The 14,489-nt window shown below is 39.6% G+C and overlaps 2 protein-coding genes and 1 pseudogene across 2 annotated transcripts; 2 read left to right on the top strand and 1 right to left on the bottom strand.

Annotated features, from left to right (window-relative positions):
* The first annotated feature begins 266 nt into the window (after window positions 1–266).
* Window positions 267–4,294, top strand: kpna7 (karyopherin alpha 7 (importin alpha 8)). The gene is made up of 12 exons (XM_063884793.1): window positions 267–375; window positions 1,094–1,216; window positions 1,294–1,379; window positions 1,826–1,994; window positions 2,146–2,245; window positions 2,470–2,552; window positions 2,654–2,740; window positions 2,876–3,052; window positions 3,208–3,441; window positions 3,562–3,744; window positions 3,825–3,971; window positions 4,151–4,294. The coding sequence occupies exons 1-12, from the start codon at window positions 310–312 to the stop codon at window positions 4,235–4,237; spliced, it is 1,542 nt and encodes a 513-aa protein (XP_063740863.1). The 5' UTR covers window positions 267–309; the 3' UTR covers window positions 4,238–4,294.
* Window positions 4,295–4,505: 211 nt separating this feature from the next.
* LOC134864446 (NAD(P)(+)--arginine ADP-ribosyltransferase 2-like) lies at window positions 4,506–6,996 on the top strand (annotated as a pseudogene).
* A 1,165-nt stretch (window positions 6,997–8,161) lies between these two features.
* Window positions 8,162–12,644, bottom strand: xpa (xeroderma pigmentosum, complementation group A). Its single transcript, XM_063882970.1, has 5 exons — window positions 12,255–12,644; window positions 12,060–12,165; window positions 11,329–11,494; window positions 9,215–9,332; window positions 8,162–9,124 (listed from the first exon to the last, which is right to left on the bottom strand). Exons 1-5 carry the CDS (start codon window positions 12,535–12,537, stop codon window positions 8,970–8,972), a joined length of 828 nt encoding a protein of 275 aa, XP_063739040.1. The 5' UTR covers window positions 12,538–12,644; the 3' UTR covers window positions 8,162–8,969.
* Between the last annotated feature and the right edge of the window lie 1,845 nt (window positions 12,645–14,489).

The raw sequence follows: 14,489 nt of genomic DNA, 5'->3' as shown, positions 1-14,489 counted from the left end.
TAGACATCTTTAAAAACATGGACCAAATGTTATGGTATATGTACATTATTAGCCTATGAATAATAAAAAGAAACATGATAACGATTCTTCTTACTCACATTTTCTAAAAAAGTAGATTGGTTCACATACCTATCGCTGGAGGGAGTGCTGCTTGATTGAAACGCGCACAGCTGCACGTGCATCAATCACAGCTAATTAGATTCACCTGTGGCGGCTCTGTCCTTTAAAACCTCCAAGCGGAAGCTTTCATTGCGTTTTCATCTGAAGTCAAACAGGAAGCACGTTTTCACCGTGTGTAAAACAGCCACCATGCCTACCAAGAACGTTGTTGACGAGCGAATCTCCAAATTCAAAAACAAGGGGAAGGATCCAGCAGTAAGTTAGGCCGTGTGTCCACCAAGGCGTTTAAACGCTAGTGTTTTTTTCAGCGCCGGCGTTTTGATTGCTATGATACGGAATATTCGCGGTTCTGATTTCGCTGTCAGGTGTGTGGTGCACTTTTGCTCAGAATTCGCGTATATTATATATATATATATATATATATATATATATTATTGCTACACGCATTACTTTCTTTAACTATTATTATATATTATATCTATATCTTACCTGGTAGACCCATAGCGATTGACCCGTTGCTCTAAGCATGGTTTTTAAGATTTGCGTTGTGGTAATCCGCAGACGCCATATCAAACAGAGTGGGATACTCCGAGACCAACAGAATCATTTATTCCTCCATTGTTGCGACGTGAAGTTATTACCGCGGTGTGTACTTGTCCCGCTCCTCCTCCACTGTGATTGGACGGCGGGGTAGAAAGTGACATTGACGACCGTAGCGTTTTTCCCAAAGTAGAACATTTTTTAACTCGTGACGCGCGGCACCCTGGCGTTTTTTTTCAGCTCGCCGACATCAAAAAACGCCCGTGGGCATGCGCCTCGGCGTTTTTTTAAACGCCGCGCTCCCATTGAAGACCATTGGAAAAAACCGCCGTCGCAGGAAAAAACGCCTTGGTGTACACACACCGTAATGTTGTATTGTCACGGCCGTGCATGTTAATGCTTTTATCAACATTGCATCTTGATCTCTTGGCAGATACTTCGGGAGAAAAGGATCTCTGCGTGCGTGGAGCTGCGCAAAGCTAATAAAGATGAAAACCTCCTGAAGAGGAGAAACATCTCGGTGGACCTCTCTTCTGATTACATCTCCAACGAGATGGTCAGTACACAGAAAACTCTAAAAGTTTGTTCAACCCAGCGGAGTCTCTAAAGTTGTGTCTGTCATTTACTGTATAGGTGGCCTTGTTGGCCATTGAGGATATCATTAAAGACGTGAACTCTGACTGCAAGGTGTCCCAAACCCGAGGGTGCCAGGCAGCCAGGTGAGGGATCACTTTTAAGTGTTTGTATGAACCAGTGATTTGTTGAACGACATCATAGGGCCACAATTAGTCTGTTAATCATGTACATTGACACTTTTACGCATATTTCACCTGTGGCGAACCCACTATTATATACTTGCTGAGTTAATTGAATATCTGCCAATCGTTCATCCATTACGAGTAAGTGAGGTGGGGAAAAACCTAAAGCAGTGTTTCTCAAAAGCAAACTCTTATTATTGTTGAGATGCAAAATCAAACTGCAATAAAGTGGTGTGTGTAGATACAAGATCACTTTTGAAAAACCACTGGCTTAATTTGTATTATAATTTTGGAACATTTAACACGTGTTCTCTTTGAACATCTGCCTGGCTTGCAGGTCCCACTTTAGACGGCAGTGAATCAGAGTAAGATGCATGTTAATGTATATTTCCCCCATCCTTCCTCAGGAAGCTGCTGTCTCAGGAGCGTAACCCCCCACTGAAGGAGATCATAGAGGCAGGTCTGCTGTCACGCTTTGTGTCCTTCTTGAGTATGGATGATGAGCCCATTCTGCAGTTTGAAGCAGCTTGGGCCCTTACAAACATCGCCTCTGGGACCTCTTGGCATACTCAACAGGTATGACCAAAGTGTTGAAATTCCGAAGCTCAACTAATGTTAATAATAACAATGCTACTTAACTGGAACAGGCTAAATATCTTTAATAATACACGGCTTTCAGGTATTCTTGGTGGCTTAAAAGTGCAACCAAACTGTTTTTGTGTCTCAGGTGGTGGAACACGGTGCTGTACCAGCCTTCATCGCCTTGCTGGCTTCACCCATGTTGCATATCAGTGAACAGGCTGTCTGGGCTCTTGGAAACATTGCAGGTTATATTCAAAATGAATGTTTTATATTGCCAGTATTTCTGATTGGACATTGCATATACACAACTGATGCATGATGAGAGTAAATGGTAAGGGTTTCCAAAAGAAAAACCTATTCATATAGCTGAGAAGGGATTCAGGCTCATGTCTTGTAATGGGGTCTGTCCCGTCACTGTCGAAAGGCTTTGTTTTAACTGAGACTCCCATCATAAAATGTAACCTCACAGGTGACGGCGCAAGCTATCGAGACATCCTGATTGAGTGCAATGTAGTCCCAGCCTTACTGGCACAAATCAGCCCAGACACACCAGTAAGTAAAAACGGGATCAGATTACTCAGTTTTTTTTTTCATTTTACTTGAGTGACAACAGAACTGCTCTAGTGTTTGTCAAAATGCTTTGATAACTCCAGGTTGGCTACCTGCGAAACCTGACATGGACATTATCCAACCTGTGTCGGAATAAGAACCCGTTCCCACCCTTGTCTGCAGTCCAGAGAGTAAGCAAAATGATGGATAATTTATCAACAGCCTTGCAGATATTTCCAAGCTTGGCACAGAAGGTCAACTCCCAGTCAAGGTGGGTCCAGATTACCAGCGAGAGGACTAATGTACCGTTGCTGTTGTCCCTTCAGGTGCTTCCCGCTTTGATTCAGTTGCTCCATCTCGGTGATAAGGACATCTTGTCTGATGCATGCTGGGCAATCTCCTACCTCTCAGACGGCGACAATGACCGCATTGATGTTGTAGTGAAAACTGGCATCGTCCCTCGGCTGGTGGAGCTCATGAGCCATGAGGAGCTCAGTGTCATGGTAGTTTCTCTTTCTGATCATGCTACACGAGTGGCACTTCCAAACCTTAAAACATGGCTATGTCTAAGTTTCAAAGCTGGTTATAAACCAGAATCTTATTACATGCCCTGTCGCTTACTATAGTAAAGTTGATCAGTTTCTTGTCTGCCCTTAAGATCCCGGCTCTCCGCTCAATTGGGAACATAGTGAGTGGCTCAGATCTGCAGACCCAGGTGGCAGTCGATGCTGAAGTTCTGAAAGTCATACCTGCACTGATGAGGCACCAGAAGCCCAGTGTGCAGAAGGAGGCGGCGTGGGCGTTATCCAACATCGCTGCAGGACCATGTAGGCAAATCCAACAGCTCATCACATGTGGCCTGCTCCCTCCCCTGGTGGAACAGCTCAGAAATGTAAGCTCAAGCATGATGTTCTGATCCTTTTCCGGTTTAGACATCAGTGTGTACTGAAGTATTATTTAAAATGAATTGTTATGGTCTTGTAATGCTAACGGGGACTATTGTTTCTCTTAGGGAGACTTCAAAACTCAAAGAGAGGCAGTGTGGGCAGTGACAAACTTCACCAGTGGAGGCACTGTGGAGCAGGTAGTCCATTTGGTGCAGAGTGGGGCCCTGGAGGCAATCATCAACCTGTTGCAGGTCAAAGATGCTAAAGTCATCCTGGTCATACTGGAGGCCATCAACAACATTTTCATGGTGAGTGGGGGGGGGGCATACCTTTGTTCTAATGGTTTTAAACTTCAGATGGTTTTGGTTACCCTCCAACATATTTTCAGGCAGCAGAGAAGCTTGGAGAGATTGAGAAACTGAGCCTGTTGGTGGAAGAGCTTGGAGGACTGGACCGCATTGAGATGCTGCAGAACCATGACAATGACTGTGTGTACCAGGCTGCTCATACCCTCATAGAGAAGTACTTCGGTGATGTAAGTAGCCCATTATTTAAATATTGCCTACATTATTTGAGATTAAGGATTGGTGAATGAACATATTCTCAGTGTTGTCATCTATGTTAATGTATGAAGTTCATTTAAACTCTTTGCATTGAGCTTAAAGGTCTGAAAGCATTTTCTAAATTTGAGGGGTTTTTTTTTGTCTCTCCTAGGGTGAGGTCGTGGGAGTCAAAGTCGACAGTACTGAGGACGCGTTTGTATTCAAGACTTCTAATGTGCAGAGAACTTTTGAATTTTAAACTCAACTATTGTATGTTTGATGAATTCAGTAAATAAAGGTTGTTCATATAACTGAAGTGATGCTTTGAAGACTACATTTGGAATGCACTTGAAACCAGTATTCAAAGGGCTATGAATGAATCCAGGGCGAAGTAATGGCCCTGTTTTTAGATTAAATGATCTGTTAAACTGCCTTGCATTGACTTTAGTGTAGCTAATAAGTATTTGAAGGACATCAACAATTTTATTAGTGAAAAATCATCTTTGCTGATATACAAGACATGAGCTATGACTTGTGACGACAAAGACAGTTGGGTAAACAATAAAAGGGACTTTTTAAATTATTTTTTTTACCAGAAGTTGGGTTTCAGTTTTCCCTTACAAGAAAATCAGTTCCACTTGCAATTAAAGGAATGGCTGATGCTCACTCATGGATAATTGGTATAAACAGATGTAGCACTGTAAACATAAAGTACTGGGTTAATACTTGATTTTTACCACTGTTAAAACTCACTATTTAATGTCTAGAGACTTAATTTTATATAATGAATTGTTTAAACAAAGACTTATGTTCTCAATACCCTATAAAAGCATCTTGACATGGAAATATATATTTAAGTTTTTTTTTTTACATAAAATGTCTGTCTCAATACAGTAGAGGCAAATGTAATTTGATCAAAGCTTTTAAAAGTTACTTTTTTAAATACTACAGTAACATTGACACAAGTGAATCAGAACTATCTGCATGGGTGAATTCCAAGCAAGAGCATTGCTCTAGTCACTTAGTCGAACTGACCACTAAACATTGAAAATGTCATTAGGAGTTTATGAAATTGACAAATATATGAAAATATCTGGGGAAATCCCTGGCAAGTACATGGGATTTGGATTGGCCACATCATCTGACAGAAGACAAGCTGACTGGCACTTTACAGACCTAAGACCTCATTCACTGGCACCATTACCTGGTAAGATCAAATTGAATGGGTTTTTTTTTCAGATTTAGTACATTGTGATTTAATGGCAAAATGATTAAAAGATATAATTTGGGCATGTTTTTTGTATGAAAGTGAAGTACATCTCTGGTTCATATGGATTTTATATCTGACATTAATTAGGATTTAAAAGGTCCTATGATTTATGATCTGCCAAAACATTTACTTTTTAGGTATCTTGAATCATGTTGATGGTTTGTTTGAAGTCGTTCTTCCTCTGTTGCCTCTTTATCACCATAAGACTGCTGAATGCAGACGGTAAGAAAACAGGTAAAGGAACCTGCCTCAACCTGCGCATTTAAAATGAGTGTTCCCTATGCGTTGCTGATTTTAAGGAGAAAGATATATAGTTTGTGAATATAGCTATGTTACGAGAAGCTTTAGATTTATTTTTAAACGGTTCTCCAGTAAATATGACTTACTGTAAGGTCAGTTGCCATAAAGAGGATTCAGCCCACGGAATAAAGTCATATGTCCTCTGTAGCTCTGGAGGGAGCTTTGGTTTGGACACAAAAAATATATAGCAGATAGCCTGTGTAACAAACTGGGGGCGTAGAGTATGAGAGTCATCAACAATACGCATTGAGGGGCTAATTATCAAGTAGCATTATTGGAAATGTAGAAACAAGTCAGGATATCAAGGCCCCCCCTAAATCAGTCTTTTAGGAGTTCAGTGCAATACAATATTGCTGCTAAAGGCATTCTACTTCATCCTTCATTTGTTTTAAGATTTTACTGCGTCAGATGTAAAATAGACCACTTAATGTTAGCATTTCACAGCCTTAAAAAAATGTGAATTTCATTTAATCACTTAAGACTCATGAAATGATTTCCCTGCTTTTATTAAAACCATTTAAAACATTGTGGCCAGGTTTTAATTAAACGCATTATCTTGATGTAACCATGTGTCCTGATTTCTCTTTAGTTGCCTGAACAGGATACCACAAAGACGCTTTTGAAAAGCGCTGATGTCCAAAAGGAGAGTGTCGCGACATCCTCATCACAGGAGGCTACAACGGACTCAGCTTCAGAGTCTGAAGGTCCTGTAAATGTTCAGAATACCTCCATTCAGGCTGCTATGCAGAAAACCACAAATGTCTCACTACATGTTGCGTCTGGTCTGTCCGGGCTCACTCGAATCCCCCTTAGCGTGTCTCTGGACTCTGCGGACGACGTATTACGGCTGCTCCCACAAGATGCTGATCAAAGTAAAACATGACTACTTTCCTCAGAGCACCGGGGTCTGCACTCCATGTACACAAACCTTTGTGCTGTCAAAGCCATGAGGAATAAAGACAACTATGATCCACTGTCTTTGAATCACTTCCAGGCTCCTTGTGCTTACACAAGTGGGTCGTATGGAGTTAAACCGAGCAGTCCACAGCGGGAAGGCTTCCTACAAGTCCTCGTTTGAATTCCATGCTCTCCACTTCCTGCTGACTGACGCCATCCAGCTCCTAAAACTCAACCAAAGAAGCTGTTTCATCACCTACAGGAGAAGCAAACTGCTCTTCAGTAATAACCTGCAACAGTTTGGACGGAGGACCTGCTTTCAAATACGCACATGTTTCGGCGCCTACCTTAAGTCCTATTCAGAGTTTGATTCAGACGAGGATGAAGTATTGATTCCTCCATATGAAATGTTCAATATTGTTTCTGTGGACACGTCAGGACAGAACCATTTACAATGTGATGATGTCTATAAGCTTGAGACACCTGGACTTTACAGCAGTCTCAACTGCCAGGCTGTGGAGTCTTTTAAAAGCAGGAGTGTACATTTGTAACACTTTGTTTAAAATATTGGTTTAACTACTGTCACCAGATCAGTATCCACTGGAATTTATTAATTACGTTTGTGTGTATTTTATTATACATTATTATAATAAATATTTATGTGCTGAAGATTTTTCTTTAAAAAAAAAATAGCATATAATTAAAGCTGGTTTAAGATTACCCTATGTATATGTCCTCCTGAGTCCTACATTTTATTTGACTATTTTTAATGTCTTTTGTTGTATTTTATTTGTATCTATTTTATTTATATTTGATATACTTGTCTTATTTTCTTGTAATTGTATTTATCTTTTAGCACTGTCTTTCATGTTTGTTAATCTGTCATGCCTCTGATACGAAATGCATGATATTGGGCTATATAAACAAACTTTTGATGGTTTGGATTATAGTACTTTCACAAACTTTTTAAAAAGTGAAAGGGGGGGGGCAGTTGTACATTTTTGAGGAAGGGAGAAGTCAGTGTTTTCAGTGAAATCTAAAAAACTCAATGCTAAGCTCCTCCAATAAAAATCAGCCCATGACAGGGACATTGTGTAAGGTTAAACAAAAAAATAGAGATGCAAATCTGTCCCCAACTGTATAACTGAAGTGATGCTTTGAAGACTACATTTGGAATGCACTTGAAACCAGTATTCAAAGGGCTATGAATGAATCCAGGGCGACGTATTGGCCCCGTTTTTAGATTAAATGATCTGTTAAACTGCCTTGCATTGACTTTAGTGTAGCTAATAAGTATTTGAAGGACATCAACAATTTTATTAGTGAAAATCATCTTTGCTGATATACAAGGCATGAGCTATGACTTGTGACGACAAAGACAGTTGGGTAAACAATAAAAGGGACTTTTTAAATTATTTTTTTTACCAGAAGTTGGGTTTCAGTTTTCCCTTACAAGAAAATCAGTTCCACTTGCAATTAAAGGAATGGCTGATGCTCACTCATGGATAATTGGGTATAAACAGATGTAGCACTGTAAACATTATAAAGTACTGGGTTAATACTTGATTTTTACCACTGTTAAAACTCACTATTTTAAATGTAGTTTGATCAAAGCTTTTAAAAGTTACTTTTTTAAATACTACAGTAACATTGACAAGTGAATCAGAACTATCTGCATGGGTGAATTCCAAGCAAGAAATAAAAAAAGGACAAGTCTCAGAGTACAAATAATTATTCATTACATTTGATCAATGGAATTCACAAAGCCAAATCAAAACTAACATACAGGACCTTTTAAGGGAACCTTTACTTAAAATGTACAAATATGTAAACATGTCTTAAGCATTTGCAGTAATTGTGGTATGAATATCTGGACATTTTCAGTTTGTCGCTTATCAAAAATGTCTGATTATAATTTGAAATGTATGCTTTAGTGAATAGAGGGAGAGAACACTGATTATATTTATAAATATATATGAAATATGACCTGTGACCCAGTCCGGACAAGGAGAGGAGAATAAGTTAAGCTTAATATTGACATGATGACAATGAACACGTCACTGTACGTGTAATTGAAATCTGTAATTCCAAAAATGAAATGAAATTCACTCGTCATTTATTCTCCAGTTATATCAAGGTCTCCAAATTTCACTATTTTACGCAAGACGGTATTCGAAAGTTCAATGTTGTGTCTTCCTCCGTTGGTATATTGCCATGGTAAATCCCTATATTACAAAAGAAACAGGAAATGTTGCAATAGGCTATGGATGTGAAAGGCAATTTGCTAAACATATACATTTGTTCAAGGCAAGGTCAGTAACAGCAGTTTAAAAAAACAAGTCATTGCTGACACTGACCTGTAAGCGTCAAGCGACAATGACTTTGGCCCCTTGTTTGATTTCATAATAAATACCATTAGAAATGCACAAATAAAAAATCTTCCCCTTATAGACACATAACAGTCACTGTGTGTGTGTGTGTGTATATATACAGTATATATATATGTGTGTGTTTGTTTGAGTGTCTACATTTTCTCGTAGCTTAGTTCATGTCCGCAGGTGGTGCAGGTTTTCTTGTAGAGGTCCTCCTCCGCATCCACCACCTCCTCCGGTCCGTACTGATGTTGGTGGACGCTGGTGTCCTTGGTCCACATGCTGCTCCTCACCGCCCTGCGCAGCTCTGACATACCATCACACATAAAAAGTAAACTATCCATATTATGGAGTTGATGCTCACAGGTAATGTAGCTTACTCAGACTGGAAACCGACCTTTGACCTTCTTGTTGAAGCGTTTTTGTTTCTGCACCTCTCTGTTCTCTTCTCTTGAGTCTTTGGCTTCTTCCAGGGCTTCTTCTGAGCCCCACACCTCCATACATCTCTTCTCCACCTGGGAAACACATACAGTGGGGCAAAAAAGTATTTAGTCAGCCACCAATTGTGCAAGTTCTCCCATTTAAAAAGATGAGAGATGCCTGTAATTTACATCATAGGTACACTTCAACTATGAGAGACAGAATGGGGGAAACAATCCAGGAAATCACATTGTAGGATTTTTAATGAATTAATTGGTAAATTCCTCGGTAAAATAAGAATGTTGTCACCTACAAACAAGCAACATTTCTGGCTCTCACAGACCTGTAACTTCTTCTTTAAGAGGCTCCTCTGTCCTCCACTCGTTACCTGTATTAATGGCACCTTTTTGAACTCGTTATCAGTATAAAAGACATCTGTCCACAACCTCAAACAGTCATACTCCAAACTCCACTATGGCCAAGACCAAAGAGCTGTCAAAGGAGACCAGAGACAAAATTGTAGACCTGCACCAGGCTGGGAAAACTGAATCTGCAATAGGTAAGCAGCTTGGTGTGAAGAAATCAACTGTGGGAGCAATTATTAGAAAATGGAAGACATACAAGACCACTGCTAATCTCCCTCAATCTGGGGCTCCACGCAAGATCTCACCCCGTGGGGTCAAAATGATCACAAGAACGTTGAGCAAAAATCCCAGAACAACACGGGGGGACCTAGTGAATGACCTGCAGAGAGCTGGGACCAAAGTAACAGAGGCTACCATCAGTAACACACTACGCCGCCAGGGACTTAAATCCTGCAGTTCCAGACGTGTCCCCCTGCTTAAGCCAGTACATGTCCAGGCCCGTCTGAAGTTTGCTAGAGGGCATTTGGATGATCCAGAAGAGGATTGGGAGAATGTCATATGGTCAGATGAAACCAAAATAGAACTTTTTGGTAAAAACTCAACTCGTCGTGTTTGGAGGAGAAAGAATGCAGAGTTGCATCCAAAGAACACCATACCCACTGTGAAGCATGGGGGTGGAAACATCATGCTTTGGGGCTGTTTTTCTGCAAAGGGACCAGGACGACTGATCCGTGTAAAGGAAAGAATGAATGGGGCCATGTATCGTGAGATTTTGAGTGAAAACCTCCTTCCATCAGCAAGGGCACTGAAGATGAAGCGTGGCTGGGTCTTTCAGCATGACAATGATCCCAAACACACCGCCAGGGCAACGAAGGAGTGGCTTCGTAAGAAGCATTTCAAGGTCCTGGAGTGGCCTAGCCAGTCTCCAGATCTCAACCCCATAGAAAATCTTCGGAGGAAGTTGAAAGTCCGTGTTGCCCAGCGACAGCCCCAAAACATCAGTGCTTTAGAGGAGATCTGCATGGAGGAATGGGCCAAAATACCAGCAACAGTGTGTGAACACCTTGTGAAGACTTACAGAAAACGTTTGACCTCTGTCATTGCCAACAAAGGGTATATAACAAAGTATTGAGATGAACTTTTGTTATTGACCAAATACTTATTTTCCACAATCATTTGAAAATAAATTCTTTAAAAATCCTACAATGTGATTTTCTGGATTTTTTTTTCTCATCCTGTCTCTCATAGTTGAGGTATACCTATGATAAAAATGACAGGCCTTTCTCATCTTTTTAAATGGGAGAACTTGCACAATTGGTGGCTGACTAAATACTTTTTTGCCCCACTGTAAATACAACTGTAGTCATTTTAGACCCGTCAAAACATACATCACAATGTGGCGTTATTTGGCATGTGACCAAAATGTTTGTGGCTTTGATTTATATGGATGCAACTAATGATTAACTTTATTTTGATTAAACTCTGAACAATTGTTCTTGTATTTTATAAATATTTATAATTTATTCTGCAAAATGAATGTTCCATGTTATAATTCCAGATCATGACGAGAACTCAGGATTCTTCAGGCTATATTCACAGGACAATTTTTGAAAACTTAGGTAACACATTTACTCTTGCTGAACATCAATATTACTCAATATTGTAAAATTGACACACACCACACCACACCGCACACACACACCACACAACACACACACACACACACCTGAACTTTGAGGTAGAGCTTCATGTCTCCCCAGTGTGAGTTGTGAGGGTTTTTCTTCAGGGTGAACCTGAGCGGAGGCTCTCTCTGGTCGAGGTCACAGTCCTTCAGCAGGTACTGCTTCTTCGCCTCAGTTCGGGAGATCAGCTTATGCTTCACATCATTGTCTCTGAGGGACAAAGAGGAATCCACTGTTTATACATGTGTCCTGGTTTTCAGTCAGGTGAGTATAAATAACAAGTGACGAGCCGAAGAGAAACTAGGATTATGACCAAGGAAAAAATAAAAAGCTTAGTTCTGATGAGTATCGAGGCCTTGACTAAATTTCCCAGACTAATTGACAGTAAGGGGATGGTTAGCTCAGAGATTTATCTTTTTAAAGGTTTCAATTGATTTCAGTAGTTTCCACGTCATGACTTCAAATGAATGCAGTATTGTAACACCTCTTTTTTTTATTGGATTTTAATCCACCATTAATATTTCTTTTAGATAGCTTCTATAAATGAGGTGATCCAAATTACTAAAAATGTAGTAGTACTACACTGGGCAATGACACCTCTTTTTATGTGATTAAAGTTTCTTATTTTTTTATTTGAACATTATTGGAAATTCAGCAAGTTTTCTATCCTCATCCTAACATAACCTAGTGTGTGTGTGTGTGTGTGTGTGTGTGTGTGTGTGTGTGTGTGTGTGTGTGTGTGTGTGTGTGTGTGTGTGTGTGTGTGTGTGTGTACCTGCACTTGTCACAAACAGACAGGTCAAAGCTGTTGCTAAGGTATGAGTCCATAAAGGGTTTTTGACAGTCATCGCACACCAGGTAGTCTAGCTCGATTACTGGAGCTGAAAACCAAACACAACATCTCTAAACACACAAAAGTGAGTAAATGCATACACCCACTCGAGTCAACAAACAACACAAACACACACACCTGGCTGATGCACAACTGTCCTGGCCTTCTGCTCTTCCTCTCCGTAACCCTCCTCCTCGATGAAGAAGCCGGCTCCAGAGTCGATGGTCTTGGAGACTTTGGCCGACGTAGCTCCTTCCACAGCGGACAAAGGGCGGCTCGCTAGTCGGGATTGTCGGAGCATCAATGCCTGCTGTCGGTTCCTCTCGATCTTAGCCCGCATCGCTGCAGAGAGTTTGGGTTTGGGAGTGTGTGCAGAGGAGGGACCCGGTGCACACAATCCCTCTGACTCTGATGAATCCATGCTGCTCTCTCAAACAGAAATCATCACTTAGAGTTGAAAAGACAGCGTGTTTTGATACATTCAATCCAGCGTTAGACTGATTTCAAAGTTGCATGCTTCCGCTTGCTTCTTCTTCTTTTTAGTTTTAAAGATTTAAGGGAATTATCGCCACCTGCTGTTCGGGAAGTAGAAAGACCTATTATATACTGTATACAGTGTATGTTAAAATTCCAACTAAAATGTTGTAATACTTTCCTGATCATATAGGCTGGGCATGTCACTTTGACTGGATTATTAATGGCTCATATCAACCGGTTTTTTTGGTGGACATTTCCTGTCCCACCTGTAAAATTATAAATATCCATGCCCAAAATGCTAAAACATGCACTTGTTGTGTTAAATATACTTGTCCTTTGACAAAATGTAAAATCAGTTGTAGAAAAGGTGGTTTCAAAATATCAAATAGCTCTAAAACAACCTCTAAAATGGCATGTTTCTCTTGTCCCTACTTCTTGGTGACTTGCATGTCTAATTTACCATTTAAAATGGACTTTTTACTTACATTTTTTGCTATTTTTCTGTTAATACATGTCTTTTGCAATTGTCATAGCAGTTTGTTAAATCATAAACCTATTTTAAATAACAGTCATTTTAAACTAAAGGTGTGTTCCTTACATGCGTGCAACCCTGTTACCCAAACCAATTAACCTTGGCAGAGGAGGTTAAACAAACTGCAGTTACATGACACAGAGGATATAACGTCATCAAGCCATGTGCTACTGCCATGGGTAAACCAAAGCTCAGTCCTCTCTTTTATTTTTCATATCTATAGTATTCTTTCAGTCTAGATAGAACAAGTGTGGCATACTCAACCCTGTTACTCATATCATCACAATAAGACAAATTAAATTCAGTTATCTTTCTTTAGGTAAATAACTAAGTTTGTCCTTGACTTGAAAGTAGCATTACATTCTGTAGCTAGCATGAATGCCTAAATGATAAAGCTAAAATAAGCATTGGTTTGCAACCCTGTTACTATAATTCAATCAATCAATAGGAAATGACAGAAACAGGATTGCGCAATAGTAGTACAATTTATTATTTTTAGAAAAATTAAATTTTTATATATTGTATAATTTAGCATAATCTTCACGTTTTAAAATTTTCCCAGATTATGAATTCCTTTTTTTGTTTATTTAAAGTTGAATGCTATTGTTTATAAAGTTCTAGCCCCCATTGAGCGCTGTTGAAAAGCAATAAATAAAACATCACCGTAAATATCTAATAGAAAGTGTACTATTGATGTCTGAGCTGGCCAAATCATTTTATTTGATGCTTTACTACCTGTTTTTATGAAATACAGAACAAAAAAATCAAAATAAAGGATTCCTTTTTTTAAAAGTTTTGATGTCAAATGTCCTCTAATTCTGGAATGCCCCTTTTACTTTTTTTAATTGAAGGTCAGGTCTGCATTTTTTAGTCCGTCCTAAATGTTTTTATTCAAATGCCAATGGGTGTGTTCAAATAGTTTTCAGTTATTGCAGTTGCACCCAATGTCCACACCAGCCACAAATACCCCTTTATTAATTACTTCTTTAAAACAGTAAAGAAAAATTCACCCCCAAAATTATAATTTATATGACATCTCATCCCGTGATGCCCTGAATTCTATAAGAAAATTACAGTGAATTATCAAGAGAAAAAAGCTCTGTTTTCATATTCTCAAACAACTCACGCATGTGCCTTTTCAATGCAGGTGATTTGGGACAATATTCATTTCACACTCGTTATTTTGTGTGATAGAGCTCTTTAAACCTAAGTTAGTGCAGCTTTTACACCTTGCATGGATCAATCCTGTGAAAGTTCTTCCTTTCTTTGACACTAAAAGCAGAGAGGTGAGTGTGTCCTGTATTTGTCATCCACAGGTGTTCAGTGAATCCCTGTTGCATCATGATCATGGCAGTGGGCCACGT

Source organism: Eleginops maclovinus, chromosome 5 (assembly GCF_036324505.1).
Source record: "Eleginops maclovinus isolate JMC-PN-2008 ecotype Puerto Natales chromosome 5, JC_Emac_rtc_rv5, whole genome shotgun sequence".
Classification (NCBI taxonomy): domain Eukaryota; kingdom Metazoa; phylum Chordata; class Actinopteri; order Perciformes; family Eleginopidae; genus Eleginops; species Eleginops maclovinus.
This window is presented reverse-complemented; position numbering and strand designations above follow the sequence as displayed.

What these genes read in the sequence shown, in the direction of transcription:
- kpna7 (XM_063884793.1), top strand. Translation starts at nt 310, where the DNA reads ATGCCTACCAAGAACGTTGTTGACGAGCGAATCTCCAAATTCAAAAAC. An exon ending in ACAAGGGGAAGGATCCAGCA is followed by an intron (nt 376 to 1,093) that starts GTAAGTTAGGCC and finishes ATCTCTTGGCAG; the next exon opens with ATACTTCGGGAGAAAAGGAT. An exon ending in GGCTCTTGGAAACATTGCAG is followed by an intron (nt 2,246 to 2,469) that starts GTTATATTCAAA and finishes GTAACCTCACAG; the next exon opens with GTGACGGCGCAAGCTATCGA.
- xpa (XM_063882970.1), bottom strand. Translation starts at nt 12,537, where the DNA reads ATGGATTCATCAGAGTCAGAGGGATTGTGTGCACCGGGTCCCTCCTCT. An exon ending in TCTGTTTGTGACAAGTGCAG is followed by an intron (nt 11,495 to 12,059) that starts GTACACACACAC and finishes TTTGTCCCTCAG; the next exon opens with AGACAATGATGTGAAGCATA. An exon ending in AGCTCTACCTCAAAGTTCAG is followed by an intron (nt 9,333 to 11,328) that starts GTGTGTGTGTGT and finishes TGTGTTTCCCAG; the next exon opens with GTGGAGAAGAGATGTATGGA.